General features: G+C 39.8%; 1 protein-coding gene across 4 annotated transcripts in view; it reads right to left on the bottom strand.

Annotated features, from left to right (window-relative positions):
- LOC109934644 (lipopolysaccharide-responsive and beige-like anchor protein) overlaps nt 1-19,878 on the bottom strand; it is a 722,782-nt gene that overhangs the window by 689,659 nt on the left and 13,245 nt on the right. For all 4 annotated transcript variants that reach the window (XM_048614313.1, XM_048614252.1, XM_048614407.1 and 1 more), the window contains exons 6-8: nt 19,406-19,487; nt 15,690-15,813; nt 1,774-1,966 (exon numbers count right to left, since the gene is read on the bottom strand). In XM_048614313.1, the coding sequence (XP_048470270.1) occupies nt 1,774-1,966; nt 15,690-15,813; nt 19,406-19,487 (399 nt within the window). The remainder of the gene's footprint in view (nt 1-1,773; nt 1,967-15,689; nt 15,814-19,405; nt 19,488-19,878) is intronic.

The following is a 19,878-nucleotide window of genomic DNA, read 5'->3' as shown; positions in this document are numbered from 1 at the left end:
ATACAGCAACGAAATGGAGAATATCAACATAAAAGAAAGCTAGGTAAAGGGTGCATGGATTGGAACTCTTGATATACTTGTTGCATAGATAAGCCTCAGAAAGAAGCGATTTGCATCCTTACACAGCAAACAGATTGAAATTTACACAAAACAGAGGAAAACAAATCAGCCCAGTTTAACATGGTCCAAAACTTGAATATTAGCTTCCCAGCACTCTGCTTTGACATAATTCAGTTAGCATAAACCAAAATCTGACCTGTCAACTCATTTACTTTTGCTTCATGGGTATGTTAAAAGTGTTGTATACAGTTCCATAATAATGTCCTTGTACTCCACACATCCACTTATACAGCCCAGGATTCCATTCACTTTACGACGAGCTTTCCCAAACTGCCTTGCTGCTTTTAACAATATGCAAATATAGTTCACAAAGTTCCTCTGTTCCTTCACTCTCTTGCAATTAGCTGACTGAAAAGTGACTTCCATGATTTTTAGGAAAAAAGTTTTCCACAGAAATTCTACACAAAACATTATGAAACTCAATTGAAACAAAGGCTTGATTTTTTTTATTTACATTAAACGCAAGGTCAATCACTGATATTGGGGGTATCCACAGTTGTATATCACATTTAGTGCCTTAGACATTTTATTAAGATTCCATAAAAATTTGCAACTTGTGAAATGCACTGCAGCCAATTTGTCTGCATTCTATGCTCATCGTCTTTCCTAGCAATTACCCTGTGTGTCTATGGACATTAACCCTAACCCCACACACACATTCTTGTCAAAAGGAAACTAAATTTACAAAAGCAATGCACATACTGTATAAAATACAGTTTAGTCACTATTGATCACATCTACTACACTGTCTATAGGACAATATCAATTCAACAATTCACTATATCTCTGACATACTGTTCAAAACAATATACTATCACAAAGCATCCATAAAGGCTTGTCCAAGCTTTCACATAAAAGTTGGCATTGTAATCTTTAATATTTACATTCAGCTATTTTTTTTTTATTTCGATAACCACAATTTTAATCCATTCATCTCAAGAAGTAGATTATTAAAAAGTTAAAAAATAATCTTTAGGGAGAAATAGAGACAACAAGGTGCAGAGCTGGATGAACACAGCAGGCCAAGCAGCATCATAGGAGCAGAAAGGCTGACGTTTCGGACCTAGACCCTTCAATACTTGTTTTTAACATTCCATATTGTAGCAGAAGTAACCAGGTTATAAAAAACAGAAATGCAATTAACAAAAATTCAATATAATAATTGAAAATTTAAACATTCAAAGTAGTAGCTGCATAAATTAGTCTTCCTAAAAATTATAAAAGCACAATCCTGATTGTCAAAATTAAATGGACTTGCAATATGTTCTCTGGCACTGTTGTCCAATTATTACTTCCCTTTATTGTAATCGTGCAACTAACAGCACAAAGATCAAGAATGCCCCCTTGTGGCTTAAAAATTAAAACAATCAATTTGCCCTTCATCAAAACCTTCCTCGAAACATCCAATAATAAATCAACATCCAGTGAAAGACCCAGCTAGAATTATTATACGCAAGAGTATAGCAATTTTGACTAAGCAATTTCCTATAAAACTCAAAGTTTCAAGCAGAAACTCAAATGATTCAATCTTTTGTCGTTTTACACACTGATCATAGAAACATTAAATGGCAACATACATATTCCAACTGTATCACACTGGAAACTGGCCACACAAGTAGCTTGTTATCTAGATTATAATAAAAAAAGTCTTACCTTTGAATGTGTTATTGAGAGTGTATCCACCCAGACACGCCAGCCACCCCACTCATACTTTATTGCATGATAAAGCAATATTCGGAAGATAGCATATACCATCTCTGTTATTTTTTGTTCTTCAGAATTCTTAGCATTGACATAGCAAAGAGATAACATCCATTCTTGCCATACTGAGCACTGCAGTAAACTCCTGCAACACAACAATGACAATTCAGATTTTGGCAATATGAAAATCTGCAAATAAATCAAAGTACAAACGAGAAATACAGACAACACTAAATTGCCTTATTTTAATTCTACGAGAAAGACTAGCTACATTAACTTAGAAAATGACTTGGACTTTTCCCTTAAGTGCTGGGTACTCTGAACACTCGCCAAATTTATGGAAAAATTATATTCTAATAATTCAGTGGGATGATGTGACTGACTACGAATTAATCCTAAACTTTAAAATGCAAGCATTTAACAAAACACTTTCTTTTAACATAAACAAAATATTTAAATGATTGCAAACAGTGAGTATATCTAGAAAATTCAGATACATATTCCTCAAAAGAAAAAAGGCAACAAAACTTTCTTAATTTACATGAGTCACAAGTTAGATGACAAACATAACTGTATACACAAAGCAATTTTGTTTTAAAGCCAAATAAGGGGGATATAGAAACACCCTATTACTTTTATCCAGATGAAATATCGACACTTTACCGAAAACATTAAGCCTCTCCAAACGACAAGAATGTACCTGCATTTCACATGACCATCCATTTAACGAGAAACAGGCTGAAATTCTGCAAGAGTAGTTCTAATTTTTATATGCGTTTTAGTTAACTTTTCTATCACTTTCACTTGAACAACAATCACGGTTTTGTAATAAATTAACTTTTATCTTTTTTACTAAAGACTTGCTGTTGGCTGTTTTTAAATTGAATCACATGCAAATCAAAATCAAGCTACATTCATACACACAAACTCTTTGCTGAGAGACAACGCTGGCCACCTGTTATATGTTTGTGATAATTAGAAGACATCTCAATGGGGGTTTTTTTAAAACACTTTTTTAATTCGGGAAACAAGTTAAAACTCATTAACAGTAATTATTCCTCTGAGCCTTAAGCTGCCCTTTATTTGTACTTAGCTATAGTGATAGTTATTTAATGAGTTACGCAAACTAACATTTCAAGAACTAGGGGGCACTTTGGTTGGTTAAATGTTCCTTTTAGTCAGTTATAAAAAAGTTCCAATGTGGTAATCAGAGCAAAAGTATTAAAGTACTGTTCAGACTAAGTCACCTAGTTAAGGTGACGTTTTATCTTCCATCTTCCTTAACACATCAATAAGCCTTGCACTTGTCAATTGATCCAGTAGTTGACCTGTTCACTGCTGCGTTAAAGAAACTAGTAGCAAACATAATACTATGATTGATTTAACAGAGCAGAAAAGTCACAGCTTGTCATTCATAGAACAAAAATTCAACAGAACATAAAAAGGGACATAGAGGCTGACTGGGGAAAAATGGTCAACGGAGAAAATCAAGATCAAGATATTTTGCAACTGTTTCTACAGTTCTGGAATTGTAGAATGCAGATGCTCAGGACATTGTTTTTTAGCGTTGGTGTATAATGAAGACATTTATCAATAAATTTGACTTGATTAAGCAAGTAAAAAGTTATGCTATTATTTGTTTGATTGGGGTTAGTTGTAAAACATCTTATGTAATAGGCAGGTTGAATCAGGCATTCAAGTACTGGACAAATATTTGAATAGAAACAATGTGCAGGGGAACAAGGAAAAGGCAGGAGGTTGGCACCAAGTCATAATGCTCATTTGGAGTATTGATACAGACATGGTACGCTGAATGCCCTCCCTCCACACCATAACAATTTTCTGATTCTGTGAAGAATAGTGATATGACCCAGGTCAAAAGTAAGGTCATAGGTTTATGATTTTATTGCTGCTTTCACTTAAATGGAGAACGACTGCAGAATTGTGAAGTGCAAAGGGATTTAAGTGGTCTGGTGCATGGGTCACAAAAATTTCATTTGCAGATCACAGCGTAGTCATGAAAGTTAATGGGATGCTATCCTTCATTACAAGAGGAATTGAATGTACAACAAAGGATATTATGCTTAAGTTGTACAGGGCATTGGTGAGACCACATCTTACATATTGTGCAAAGTTTTGGTCTCCTTTTCCAAGGAATAATGCAATTACATTGGAGGTTGCTCAAAGGAAGTTTATTGGATTGATACCTGGAATGAGCAGGTTGTCATACAGGGATAGGTTAGACACACTACAGCTTCGAGGATCAAGGGGTGACTTGATTGAAAATGTGCAAGATCTTATGGGTGAGTCAAGAACAAGGGGGCATTGTTTAAAATTACAGATCACCTTTTTAGGGTATAGATGAGAAGAAATTCTTTTCCTCCCCCCTCGAGGTATGAAGCCCTGGAACACTGCCTCAGAAGATGGTGGGGGCAGGATTACTAGATATTTTTATGACACATGGATACATTCTTGTTGGGCAGGATTCTTGGTTATCGTGGTAGATAGGATGTGGAATTCAAAACACAAGATAATGAGCCACGATCTTAAACAAGAAAAGCAGAACCACCGATGCTGGAAATCTGAAACAAAAACAAAGGCAAAAGCAGAAATGGTTGGAGAAACCTAGCAATTCTGGCAGCATTTGTGGAGAGAAAGCAGAGTCAACATTTCGGATCCAGTGACCCTTCTTCAGAACTGGACTGGACTCCCATCCTTAGTTGCCCAATAAGCTGGCAGTGAGTGGCCTTCTACAATCACTGATCCATACGCTGCAGGTAGACCCATGATGCCATTAAAGAAACCCAGGGTTTTGACCTGTGACAATGAAGGAATGACGATATATTTCTAAGTCAGGAAAGTGCACACAGATGTGGATAGCACGCACACAGGTGCAGAGAGCATGCACGCGGAGACAGAGAGAGTGAGCGAGCGCAGTGTGCTCACGTGCACAGGATGCGCACATGGGTGTGGTGTGCCTGTGTGGAGCGTGCGTGCGGGAGTGTGGTATCTTTGTGCATGTGGGGTATGCGTGTCCTGTGTGGTGTGGTGCAATGGGAGGGCACGGGGAACATGTGTCCATCTGTGTGCACATCACTATGTGCATGGTCCAGGTCAGCATTATTACATATTTAATAGTGTAACCTTTCCTGGCTAACTACTTACTTGGATTGCATCAGATACTTCTGAATTCTCTGATTTAAGTGGGGACTTTTGGAGAGCCCAAGCATAGAGAAATTGTCCAGCGGAATCTTCAATTTCCTGGACAATTCCTTCATAGTATACTATGATGAAATCCTGCAGGGTCCCAATGTGCATCTCCGTCTACATGGGAAAACGACCATCAGGCCATTGGAAAATCTAAACCATTTTGTCAAAGCTTTTCATCTTACACTCAGTGCTTGGATTCAGACAGAACCCAAGCTGAATATCAGTGCACCAAAAATGGTTGAACTATTCAGCATGTCACGTTGCATCTGTTGAGAGTGAAATAGGATCAATGGTTCCAGTCTGTAGGAAGGTCATAGCCTATTATAAGCAGTCAAAGTAACATGGTGCTTGGCTGAATAAGCCAAAAGCTGGGAGGTATGGTCTGGGTTGGTGGCATTGCACCAGCAAAGACATTCGTTCACTGCATTTCTCAATTGTGACAGGCAGAACATCTTTTCGGACTGGAGACTGTATCCTGACAGTGAGAAACATCACTTGTACAGCCACTGCATAATTACAGAGCAAAACAGCTTGCCTAACTTGTAACTCAACATTTTGTGATACATTGCCTTTCCAGGTAATTTGATGTAGACTGAGCACCTTTCAGGAACAAAAGTGGCAACCTAATTTGCAAATCTGTGCAACAGAGATCAAACAGGCTGTTGCTCCTGAAGAAGGTTCTTTCAGGTTATGTCTTCAAATCTAATATTCTCTTCCAACCACAAACTGGTTCAAGTAACCTCTCTCAAAGCGTTATCACAGTGCCATTTGGGCAGCTTGTTCTTTCCAAAGGCAAAATTGTTGCTGCTGTAGGCCTTTGTCTTTTACTTTGCAAAATATTGTTTCCAAAATTTTCAAGATATATATAGTTATGTCATTAATACTTTGGAAAACAGAAGTTGGATTGGACATTTGAGGCATTGAGGTATTGGGATATTAAGGTGTTTGAGGCCAGAGATATTAGACTTAAGGACCATCCAAATGAGATGCAGCTTTAGATCTAAGTATGTCATCCAGTTAATGGCTCTTTCGCAGAAACATCACAATCAAACTGTTTGACTGTTTATTACTGAAAATCATACATTCTATTAACATTCATTAATTTCTAAGCTCCAACTCAACTAGCACAATGCTGAAAGAACCAAAGTAAAAACATTTAGTTCAAGCCACAATCTCTTAAAAGAAGTTATTGAGGAGCATGCAACTTAGCAGATTTTATCATTTTTAAAAACTTAGCATGTTTGATCAATGAAGCAACAAGGAAGGAAGCTCCATTTTAAGATCTGAAATCACTTATTTACTACTAACTGCACTGTAAAACGTTCAGAACTTCTAATTTGCTAATATATGGAACTCAGCTGTATAGAAATGAACCTTTTAATACTTACTTAGTGCTAATTAGCAACTAAGAAAGTTCAGTTCAGAACTTGCAGGATGACTACCAGAATTTAAGCAAACAATTCTGTGCCAGAATTATTTAGATGACCTGACAACAGAAACAACAAATGTGTTTCACAAGTAGATAGTTGGTTAAAAAAAAAATCATATTTGGGCATTGTCATTGAAATTTTCCAGCCAGTGAAGTAGTTGTAGAATTATAGAACCCCGACAGTGCAGAAGCAGCCATTCTGTCCACTGAGTCCACATCGACTCTCCGAATTGCAAACTCCCCACTGAAAGTCACTGAGGTGGAATCAAACCCGGATGCCTGGTGCTGTGAGGCAGCAGTGCTAACTACTGAGCTAGCTGCCTCACTTGTGATTAAATCAAAAACTGTGACAAGTCTGTAAATTTGACAAATTATACTTTACCAGCATATACTGCATTTACAGCACACAAAGCAATTATTCAGCTCACCAATTCCACGGCAGAGCTTGCACTCCACTTGAGCCCACCAGATAAAATCCCACTATTCCTTTCAGTGCCATGTGTAGATATTTAAAAATAACTTGTTCAAAGATGTTATGACAACTCTGTAGCAGGTGGGACTTGGAATGCATGCCTCCTGAACTAGAGGCAGGGACACCACTACTGCACCATAAGAACCCCTGCCCCTCACCTGTACATTTAGCTTCTAATTAAAAGCATTCGACATATGTGTTTGTCTGGTGAGGAGAGATTGAGCAGCTTATACCTATACTCACTAGAATTTAAAAAGAATTTTTTAAAAAAAAAGAGATATCTAATTGAGGTAAATAAGATGCGAGAGGGGATTGACAAATTGGACGCAGAATGGATGATTCCCCTTGTGGGACAATCTAGAATGACAGGGCACTGTTCTAGACAAAGGGGTGGCAGATCTAAAAGCAGATGAGAAGGAACTACTTCTCTAAGGGTCAGGAATCTGCAAAATTCATGACTTCAGAGCGTGATGGACAACAGAACACTGAATAAATCTGAGGAGAGAGACAGATTTATAATTAGTAGCGAGTTGAAGGGTTATCAGGAACAAGCAGGAAAGTGGAGTTGAGGCTGAGATGAGATCAGCCATGTTTGTATTAAATGGCGGAGCAGGCTCAAAGGGCTGAATTGCCTACTCCTGCTCCTAGTTCGTATTTGTTGCAACTACTCCTTGCACTCAACGAATCTCACATTTTAACCAATTTCTGTGTCACTGCTGAGGCTGAATCTATAATACGGTGTACAGATTTGGTCACTCAAAAAACTTGAATTCATATAATGTCTTTAAAATAAAAACAGCATGGACATGATTCAAAGAAGTACAAACGAAAATAGACACCAGTACAAAGAGGGCCAATGAGAAGCCTATCCAGAGGTTGGAGGTGGAGAAATCAAGATTTGAAAGGAAATTCCAAACCACAAGCAAAACTACTACAAACGTCTAAAGGCAAACACTCCAAAGAGGTAGTGAAGAGACTAGGAAAGAAGGCACAAAAAGGTCAAGGGAACAAAGCTTCTTGGAGAGTTGCAGAGCTGGAGAAGGTTACTAAGATAGGGGAGGCACGGTCCAAAAAAAACAGAAGGAAGAACTTTTAATTTCATGCAGGATTTAACACGAGTTACAGAATTTTGAATGAGATGAACTTCAAGGATTATGGCAAATGAAAGGTATATCAGGAAAGCACTGAAATAATGAAATCTTAAAATGACAAGTCCTGGTAAGTGTTCTAACAACTGACGTGCTGAAGTTGATACAGGGGTAAATGATATAATGAAGTGCAGTTGTTCGTTAAATCACCGAGCCAGTTGTGCTGTGGTGTGCAGATGTTTCGTTACCCTTCGAGGCAACATCATCAGTGCAACCTCTAATCGAAGCGTTGGTGTTCTGCTTCCTTCCAGATTTGTCGCAGAATAACCGACTCGGCCCTGCAAGCTAACGAATAACTGCCTCCACAACCCAAGTTACAAATTTTTGCTAAGACCTTAAAAACAAAGACACAATGAGGTACAAGTAGACTCTCTTAACAAGAACATATGATGTCTGAAGCTCAGCTTAGTAATTTCAATGTTGTGCGAAACGCTAACTACGGTTCAGCCCAAAACAGACTCTCTCTCTCTCTCTCTCTCTCTCTCTCTCTCTCTCTCTAGTCAATTGCTGGCAGAAGCCAAAGACAATGGTATTTTGGCCTCCCAGTATCCAACTGGAGCCAACTGCAACTCATGCAAGACTGGATATCAGGCAATCAGACAACAGAGTGGTAGTGCAAAGATTAAGAGATGGAGGAAATATAAAGCTAAGTGCTGTCAACTTATACACAATGTCTGACTGCCTGTGGACAATAGTATTAAAGAGGTGGATATAGATTCAGACTTAGCAGGGCCAAGGTCAGATACTCTTTGAATTCCAAAAGGTGTGAACTCAGAGGTGGGAGAAGAAACAATTGTTGGAAACTACCAAAACAGTAGGAATAATTTACTACTTCAGAAGGCTGATATGTGAAGTTGGTGGCTCACAGATTCTTGGGAATGGGATCAAGAGAGGACAAAATAATTCTGATTGACAAAATAAACTTTGGAAATCCATGAGGAATTTATAGGCAAAAAGACAGGAAGAGTGTGAAGGAAATTCAGGAGGGTTTCTTGACAGTATGTAATCAGTCCAACCAGGGAATGTGTCATACTGGACCTAGTTTTGGCGAGTGAAATTTCAGTGGAGGAGCATTTCGGGAGTAATGACCATAATACCATGAGTTTTAAGTTATTCATGGATACAGATAACAGCAGTCCTCAAGTGAAGGTGCTAAACTGGAGGAAGGCAAACTACAACAATATTAGGCAGGAACTGGAAAGTATTAATTGGAGGTGGCTGTTTGAGGGTAAATCCACATTGGACATGTAGGCGTATTTCAAACAGCAGTTGATAAGGGTTCAGGAGCAGCACATTCCTGCAAGAATGGAGAATAGGAATAGCAAGTTATATGAACTTTGATGACCAGGGATGTTATGACCCTGGTCAAAAAGAAACAGGAAGATGGGAACTGACAAAACCCTTGAAGTATACAAGGAAAGTAGGAAAGAACGTAAGCAAGGAATGAGGAAGACTAAAAGAGGTCATGAAAAGTCATTTGCAAACAGAATTAAGGAGAATCCCAAGGCTTTTATATATGTATCAAAAGCAACAGGGTAGTGAGGGAAAGGGTTCGTCCACTCGAGGACAAAGGAGGGAATTTGTGTGTGGACCCAGAAGAGGCAAGTATGGTCTTACAAATACTTTGTATCAGTATTCATCAAAGAGAAGGAATTGGTGGAGGATAATCTGAGGGAAGGGAGTGTTGAATTTCTAAGAGGAGTTACTATTAAAAAGGACGCGGTATTGTGCATCTTAAAAAGTATTAAGGTAGATAAGTCCCCAGGCCCTGATGGGATCTATTCCAGAATATTGAGGTAGGCAAGAGAACAAATTGCTGGAGCATTGACAGACATCTTTGGCCACAGGTGAGGTCCGAGAGGACTGGAAAATAGCTGATGTTGTCCCATTGCTTAAAAAGGTTAACAGGGATAATCTAGCAAATTAAAGGCATGTAATGCTTAAACATCAGTGAAAGGGAAATTATTGGAAAAGATTCTCAGAGACAAGATCTATAAACATTTAGAAGCAAAAGGTCTGATTAACAATAAACAGCATGGTTTTGAGCGGGGAAGGTCATGCCTCACTAACTTGATAGAGTTTTTTGAGCAGGTGACGAAGATGATTGATGAGAGAAAAAGTGGTTGATGTTGTCTACATGCACTTCAGTAAAGCCTTTGACAAAGTCCCTCATGACAGATTGGTACAAAAGGTGAAGTCACATGGTACTGGGGTGAGGTGGCAAGATGGACACAGAACTGGCTTAGTCATAGGAGGCAGACAGTAGCGGTGGAGGGATGCTTTTTGGAATGGAGGGCTGTGACCAGTGGTTTTGATGATTTGATCTATCATCATGTGTACCCACGTACAGCAAAAAGCTTTGTTCACAAGCAGTACAGGAAGGTCATAGTAAGCAAGGACACACAGATAAAAAAAACTTAGAGGCATACAGGTTACGTCGCACGAGGTGTGGGCTAGGCAAGATCAGCATTAACAAGATCAGTATTATTTGAAGTTAAGAGTCTGTTCATCAGTCTAATAACAGCCAGGAAGAAGCTGTTCCTGAACCTGTTGCTGCATGTTGTAACTTCTATATCTTCTGCCTGATGTAAGTGGTTGCAGGAGATCATTACCAGGGTGCGATGGCTCTTTGATGATGTTGGCAGCCTTTCCATGACAATGAGCCATGTAAATGGAATCCATGGATGGAAGGTTGGCTTTCGTGTTGGCTGGGCTATGCACACAACCTTCGGTAGTTTCTTACGGTCCTGGGCAGAGCAGTTGCCAGGCCATTACGCACCTGGACACTATGCTTTCAATGGTGCATTTTTGAAAGTTGGTGAGGGTTCTTATGGACATGCCAAATTTCCCGAGCCGCCTGAGGAAGAAGAGGTATTGTTGTGCCTTCTTAGCTATCGCATCTATGTGGAACATCCAGGACAGGCTGTTGGTTATCATCACTCATAGGAACTTGATGCTTTCCAGCCTCTCAACCTCAACTCCATGGATGTAGATGGGGGCGTGTTCTCCTTCTTTCTTTCTGAAAAGAATGATCAGTTCTTCAGTTTTGCCGATGTTGACAGAGCGGTTGTTCTCACCGCACCACATCACCAAACCCTCTAAACCCTCTATCTCCTTTCTGTATTCTGACCTGTCCTTGTTAGATATCCATCCTATCACGGTGGCGTCATCAGCAAACTTGTAGATGGCGGTCATTGGAAATTTGGCAACACAGTGATGGGTGTACAGGGAATACAGTAGTGGGCTGAGGACGCATCCTTGGGGGGATCCAGTGTTCTGTGTTATTGTGGAGGAGGTGCAGCTATGTATCTTCGCTGATTGCTGTCTGTGGGCCAGAAAGCTGAGAATTCGGCTGCAGCAGGTGGGGCTGAGACCAAGGGCCTCGAGTTTCGAGATCAGTCTGGAGGGGATAATGGTGTTGAAGGCGGCGCTGTAGTCAACGAGCAGGAGTCTGACGTGGGTGTCATTGTTTTCCAGATGTTCCAAGGATGAGTGCAGGGCTAGGGAAATGGTGTCCACTGTGGAACTGTTGCATTGCTAAACAAATTGTAGGTGATCGAGGCAGGCTGGGAGACCAGAATTGATCTGGGCCACGATCAGCCTCTCTAAGCATTTCACGATTACGGAGGTCCGAGCCACTGGGCAGTAGTCATTAAGGCACACTACATGTGCTTTCTTAAATACTAGGATGATGGTAGTCTTCTTGAAGCAGGTGGAGACTACAGCCTGTAGGAGGGAGAGGCTGGAGACGTCAGTGAATTCCACCGCCAGTTGGTCTGCACAGGATCTAAGTGCTCGTCCATAGACTCCGTCTGGGCCCGTTGCTTTCCTTGGGTTGACTCTCAGGAAGACCGTTTTGACGTGTGCAGCAGTTACAGTAGGCGCAGGTGCATCCAGGGCAGGCAACACTGCGCCACTGGTATTCTGCTCAAACTGAGCATAGAAAGCACTGAGCGCATCAGGGAGGGCTGTGTCTTTGTCAGCTATCTTGTTCTGCTTCATTTTGTATTCAGTAATGCTGTTTAGGGCTTGCCACAGGGGACGGGAGGCTGTTTCATTGGTTTGGGCCTCTAACTTGGTCCGGTATTGCCTTTTGGCATCCCTGATTGCTTTACGGAGGTCATATCTGGATCTCCTGTATAGGTGTGGGTCGTCAGACTTGAACGCTGCCCGTCTGATCTTTAGGAAGGAGTGAATTTCCTGGTTCATCCGAGGTTTCTGGCTGGGAAATACTCGGATTGACTTCTTTGGTACACAGTGTTCCACGCATTTGTTAATGAAGTCCGTGACGGTGGTGGCATACTCATCTAGGTTTTCCACCGAGTACTTGAATATGGTCCAGTCCACAGATTCCAAGCAGCCCCAGAGACAGTCTTCCACTGCCTCGGACCAGCATTATACTTCTTTCTGTGAAGGGTTCTCCCGTTTCAGCTTCTGCTTCTAAGCTAGGAGGAGGAACACAGTGTTGTGATCTGATTTTCCAAAGTGTGGGCAGGGGTTGCAGCAGTAGGCATCTTTTATGGTTGTGATTCAGGATGTTCAGCCCTCTGGTGGGGCAGGAGTTGTGTTGGTGGTACTTTGGAAGCACTCTCCTGAGGTTAGCTTGGTTGAAGCCACCAGCCACGAAAAATAGGGCCTCGGTGAATTTCGTCTCCAGTGTTTGTGGCAGTATAAAATTCATCTAGGGCATTCTTCACATCTGCATGGTGTAGACTGCTGTCAGGATAGCAGAGGTAAACTCCTGCAGCAGATAGTGGGAACAGCATTTTACTGTAAGGTATTCTAGGTCTGGGGAGCAATGGCTTGCCAGGGTCACTACGTCCGAGCACCAGATCAGGAAGAATACCCCATAAGCCCTTCACCTTACCCAAGGACACCGTGCAGTCCACGTAATGCATGGAGAACCCATCTGCTTGTAGGGCACAGTCAGGAATGGCAGGGGTGAGCCAAGTCTCCTTGAAGCAAAGCACACACAGTCTCTCAGTTCCCTCTGATAGGTAAGTCTAAATCGGAGATCATCCATTTTGTTTCCAACAGCCTGGACATTTGCTAGGAGTACGCTGGGGAGGGCGTTCTTGAAACCATGTTCTTTCAATGGTTATCAGTGCTAGGATCTCTGCTGTTCGTGATCTACATAAATGATTTCAAGGAAATTGTAAAAACCGAAAGAACTGCGGATGCTGTAAATCAAGAACAAGAACAAAAGTTGCCGGAAAAGCTCAGCAGATCTGGCAGCATCTGTGAAGAAAGAAAATCAGAGTTAAATCAGTTCTGAGGAAGGGTCACCAGACCTGAAACGATAACTCTAATTTTTTTCTTCACAGATGCTGCCAGACCTGCTGAGCATTTCCAGCAACTTCTGTTTTTGTTGTGGAGGAAAATGTGGCTTGTCTAATTATTTAGTTTGCGGACAATACAAAGATTGGTGGAGCTGTGGATAGTGAGGAGTATTGTCAGAGGATACAGATCAGTAGGAGGCATGGGCAGAAAACTGGCAGATGGAGTTTAATCTGACAAATATGAGGTGATGCATTTGGAAGGTCAAGTACAGGTGGAAATTATACAGTGAACAGCAGAATCCTTAGGAGTAATGATATGCAGAGAGATCTGGGTGTGCAGGGCCACAGATCACTGAAGGTGGCAGGGCAGGTAGATAAGGTAGTAAAAAAGGCCAATGGCACGCTTGCCTTCATTGGAAGGGGCATTGAGTAGAAGGGTAGATGAGTTATGCTGCAGCTTTACGGAACTTTAGTTAGGCCATACTTGTAATATTGAGTACAGTTCTGGTCATGACACTACCAGAAGGATGTGGATGTTTGGAGAGAGTACAGAAAAGGTTTACCAGGATGTTGCCTGGTTTTGGGGATTTTAACTCTGAAGAAAGGTTGGATAGACTGGGTTTGTTTTCACTGGAACACAGGAGGTTGAGGGATGACCTGAGAGAAATTTATAAGATTGTGAATGGCATGGATAGAGTTGATTGATTGATTGATTGATTGTCACATGTATCGAAGTACAGTGAAAAGCTTTGTTTACGAACAGTACAGGCAGATCATGTAAGCAATGTTGTACAGATCAAAAAGACTTAGACAGAGGCATACAGGTTACATTGCACAGGGTGCGCTAGACAAGATCAACGTTAACAAGATCAGCATTATTTGAGACTTGAGAGTCCATTCATCATTCTAATAACGGCCAGGAAGAAACTGTTGCAGGACCGCCTCGTGCATATGTTCAGGCTTCTGTATCTTCTGCCTGACAGAAGAGGTTGTAGGAGATCATTACCGGGGTGTGATGGGTCTTTGAGGATGTTGGCAGCCTTTCCGTGGCAATGAGCTGCGTAAATGGCATCCATGGATGGATGGGTGGCTTCCGTGATGGTCTGGGCTGTACACACCACCTTCTGTAGTTTCTTAAAAGTCCTGGGCAGAACGGTTGCCATACTAAAACATTATGCACCCAGACAGTAGACTTTCAATGGTGCATCTGTAGAAGATGGTGAGGGGAATGTATGAGGCTGTTCCCCCCCAGGGTGGAGAGGTCAATTACTCAGAGACCTGGAAGATTGAAGGTGCAAGAGGTGGGTGGGAAGTTTAAAAGAGATGTGCGAGGCGCGTTTTTCGCACAAAGGGTGCCTGGAACGTGTTGCCAGAGGTGATGGTGGAGACAGACACAATAGCAGCATTCAAGAAGCACCTGGATGAATACCGAATACAAAGGGAATACAGAGATATGGATCTTGTCCGTGAAGACAGTTTCAATATGGAAGGGCAAAATGTGTCAGCGCAGGGCCTGTTCCTGGGCTGTATTGTTCTTTGAAATATGGGCTTATTGAGCAAGGAAATCAGGAGAAACGAACAGCTAACAGACTGTCTCAGTGTTAGTGACATAGGAGTCAACGAGTTTCATGTTGCTGGAGGCAAGGTCAATATACAAGTCACAAAACATTCAAAGAATAATAGTAAGTAACGCACCTCCTGTTTCTTTGTTGTAGAATTGGATCAAGATTTCCAGATCTAAGTAATTAAGAAAACTCCAGCAACTTTCATGAAAAGGTGAACAGTACAGATAAGATAAAGGTATGCAGGTGATTTAGTTTGGGCAACAGGAGAGCACAAAATTTGAAGGTAAAATGACAAAAAACTTAAAAACATCAATTAAAACTCGAAATCAAGAGCAAGCACAGCATTATGTTCTCAGCATGTACAGAACAAAATATTTTTTTTAAAAAAGGCTGAATATTATGTTCAAGAGATATTATCGACTGAGTTATTAATAAAGTTGTTCAATTCCCAAGGGTTAAGCATTTGTAATCTTTAAGCAGGGGGAGTCTGTGATTGAAAGTGTTCTGCATGATCTGAGCAAAGTACTCCAAATGCCTCAACAATTTTTTTATTTTCCAAGGTTTCTGCCAAGCAACCTCGCCCTTTATTCAAGTATAAAAATTTAAATATACTAAAAGTGGATTGAGTGGGTCAGAAAAATCAAAAGTTACTAAATTACCTGTCCACACATAACCAAACTTCATAATTAAGAAAATCAGAGTATAGGCATGTATAATTGATTTCAATTAAATTAAAGCAGTCAAAATTTACAACAGCAAACATACCTCCTGTTTTCTCGGCTGTTGTTGAAAAGTTTGATCATATCCGATAAGAAAACACGCCGAACTTCCATAGTTTCTAAAATCTGAGGTGAGTGCCTCAACAATGTTGCAATCACTTTCAGCATTTCTGAAAAATAACAATCGTAGAATGCAATTTTAAAACCGATAGAACTTTCAAAATAATTAATACTTGAAAAGATGACTCAAGCTGATCTGTGACTCATGGAATTCAAAAATCAAGAAAACTTGCACTTTTGTTTAAAAAGTATGCCTAAAAAAAATCCACCTGCTAATTAAGCTCCATATAATACACTAAACAAATTAAATTTACACTTAAATATAAACAGTTGTGTATTTTGGGTGAATATGTAGAACTCACAAATGGATTTCTTAGTGATTGTTGCTGGTCCTTATTTATGCTCTTTTCCACAACTTGAAACATTCTCTCTGCATCCACAGTATCAAAACCTTTTATAATTTTGAAGACTCCAATCAAAGCAGCCTTTTTTTTTGAATAGACACAAGTTGCAGCCAGTCAATCCTTCCCAGATACGTATACCCTCATACTACTTGTATCATAGAATAGTTATAGCACAGAAGACAACCATTTGGTTTGTCATTTTGCAATAGGTCCCTGCAAAAATAATTCACCTTATGCCAGTGCCCTGTCTTTTCCTCATAGCCCTGCAAATTTCATATCTTCAGATAATGATCCAATTCTTTTCTGAAAGCTACTGAATCTGCCTTCACGATTCTCAACAGTGCATTCCAGACCCAAAGAATCGCAATGTAATGTCACATTTTCTTTTATTGCCAATCACATTAAAGTAATGTCTTCTGGTACTTCATACTTACACCAATAGGAACAGTTTCTTCCTATCTATTCTGTCCAGATCCCCCATGACTTGTCTTACTTTATTAGTTCTCTTCTCATATTTTTCTTTTTTGATGAGAACAGCTCAGATTTAACATAACTTTAGTTCTTTATCCCGAGAACCATTCTCATCAATCTTTACTGCACCCCATCTCAAGCCTTCACAATCTTCCAAAAGTGTGGTGCCCGGAACCTGCCATAATAATACAGTTGAGGCCAAACCAGAATTTTATACTAGCTCGTTTATAATTTGCTTGTTTATTTTTGAAACATTTTAATTCTATTCATTAAGCTTAAGATCCCCTGCTTTATTAACTATGCTTTCAATCGGCCCTGCAACCTTCAATGATTTGAGCACGCACCTTCAGTAGTATGTTTCTGCACACATTTTTGAATTGTACACTTTATTTTGTATTGCAAGTACGTTTTATTCCTAACAAAATTGATGATTTCACACCTCTTTGCATTAAATTTAATTTGTCACTTGTCTACCCATGCCACCACATGACTGTATCTTTTTGAAGTTTTACGTTGTTCATACTCACCATTCACAATACTTCCAAATTTAGTGTAATCAGCAAATTTTGAAATTGTGCCTTCTGGACTAAAGTCAGGAAATTAGTCTACATCAAGATGATATTGTTTGGGATCTTATCATCAACCCCTGGGGAACCCCACTATAAGCCTCCTTCCAGCCAAAAAACAACTCTTCACTACTATACAATTTCCTCTACTCAGCCAGTTTCATTTCCATGTTACTACTGCCCCTTTTATTTCAGAAAAACTCTTAACTTTGCTCAAAAATGTATTGTGCAGCACTTTATCATGTGCCTTTGAACACCTATTTATGCCACATCAGCCACAGAGCCCTCATGCCACCTCAACCCACATTTGTCCAGTGACTGTTACTGTTAGAAACAGTAAGTCCCCATTGGGCAGCTCATGAAAGCTAGACAATCGGTGGTGGTTTAACTTGAGGGTCACCACACATCAGGCATGGGGAGAGTTTGAGAAGGAGTGCCCTTCATAGTAACTTCTACCAGTGCGAGAAATTAACTCTCACCATTGGTTTCACTCTGCATTGCAAAGTAACTGTCCAGCCAACTAAGTTAACTGACACTCCCAATTCTGTCACTTGGAATTATGGATGCTGTTGGTTATCTTTTTTACACAGCTAATTCTACATTCTAAACACAGATAAAATCATATTTCACTTAGGATTCCAAGAGCCCAAATTTGCAGTAAATGATATTAAGTAGTACACGTACAGAAATCCCTCAGTTTCACAGTACAGAGTAAAACCCCAAATCAAATAAGGTTTTAAAAGCAATTAAAACATTCAGAAAGTTAAATGAGATAAATACATACTTAAATTCCCATTCTTAGATGGCCAAGGAACATGAAACTGGTCACTTTAGCAATATTTCACATGCAAATCTCCACAATGGGTAGTCTTGTATAGTTGGTTTCATAATAGTTATTAGTAAGGCTAGTGTCCTTTACCTTAGGAAGCTTAAAAAAATACAAAGCATTGCTACAAGTACTCAGCTAAAGAAACACTAGCTCTTACAGAGACAGTGAATATGGGATTCTTTTTATTAAACATTCTAAGTGAGATTTTATAAAATGAGCATGGTGATGATAATGTACCCATTCAACAACATTAAATAGATAAACACTCCAAATGAGATAGTAGGCACTCTAAACGAAGTGACAGAGCAGATTGTGCTTGATACAAATGCTGGAGCCAAAGGGAATCTCAAAATAAATAAGTGGATGCAAGACATTAACTGTCAGATTACTTTACAAAATCCATAAAGAAATTGTTAGAGACCTGAATGGTGGGGCAAATGTTTTGTACAAAATAAAGTCACTGAGATTTAATTTGTTTCATAATTCTAATTTTTAAAGTGGAAAGAATCTGTCAACACATACAACTTATGTAGAATTACATTTCTCACAACCTCCATTATTTCTTGATTTATACACTGCCCTTTAGCACATCTACTGGTAGTTATAAATGACTCCTACCAGTCACTTTTTTCACATGTTGTTTCTTATTTCCATGCAAAAATGATTCTAAAACTTGATCTTCCAAGCGAAGATTTCTCAGTAACATCCAAAATTAATCATTTATTAACAAATCTGCCCTGCATCCTTTTACCTTGTCATGAAACATATAATGCCTATTTATTTCAATTTGTCCTATCAATTCATCCATGCTGTTATAAACATACTGTTAAAAAAAAGTTGCAAAGTCCCAGAGGACTATAGGTCTGCTGTCTCATTACAAAGAGGCAACTGGTGGTGAGTTCATCCTGAGGATCACTGGGCCTCAGGCTAGAATCAAGGTTGTGAAGGCCAGACCTTCATGGTGACCTCAGACGTGCAGGAATTGAACTCATGCTGTTGGTGTTACTTTGCATCACAAACCAGCCATCCAGCCACTGTGCTGTGAATGTTCTCATACCTGAATACACACTCAGATAAATAGCCTTGCCAGCACTGGCTACATCTTAAGTGCAGACTTACCTAACTTAATTTTGGCTCCGTTTTTGAGCACAAATATCATAAATTTCACACAAGCTGTGATTGAACTTCTCCTATTTTATCAATTATTTCCTCAGCATTCAAGAGTGCATGTCATCAGAGCCAAATGCTTTTTCACTTCAAGTTGCACCATTTTGTTTAATTCCCCCAATTACACACATCACTTAATTCAATCATCAAAATGTAGCTTTGGTTGCAATCTCGGAAATTCTGCCTTGATTTTATGGTTGAAGTAGTTGATAGGCAAACAAATCATAATAATGGGTATAAACTGGACGACTCTTTTAATGCTTACGTGAGTTTTGTATCTTCACTGTTGAATCTGGGTCAGGATGCTGCTTGTGTACAACTTGAGTGCAAATCTGCTCAGTCAGGATCTTAAGAAAAGAGAGAGTTCAGGTATAAACAAATGTATCACAAACTATGCATTCCCACTTTCTCAGTCCAGAGAAAACCTGAAACATCTCATAAAATGGATTCCTTGCGAACAAGCGAGCGTTATCATTATGTATCTGGACTGAAACTTCAAAATTTAGACTACTCTCAAAAAATACAATGGACATCTATGCCAAGTTGCTGTCAGTGAGATGCATGTCAAAAAGCTAAGGAATTATGATGTTGTCCTATGAATAAAGGTTACGCACCACACATAAATGCCAAAAGGGCCACAACAATGATTCATAGACAAATTTATTCCAACAATTTGTTATCCTGCTCCTTCACACCAACAGAAACATTGTACAATGTATGTTGAAGTTTCTGCTCTAA

Source organism: Rhincodon typus, chromosome 1, assembly GCF_021869965.1.
Source record: "Rhincodon typus isolate 14 chromosome 1, sRhiTyp1.1, whole genome shotgun sequence".
NCBI classification, from domain to species: Eukaryota; Metazoa; Chordata; class Chondrichthyes; order Orectolobiformes; family Rhincodontidae; genus Rhincodon; species Rhincodon typus.
This window is presented reverse-complemented; position numbering and strand designations above follow the sequence as displayed.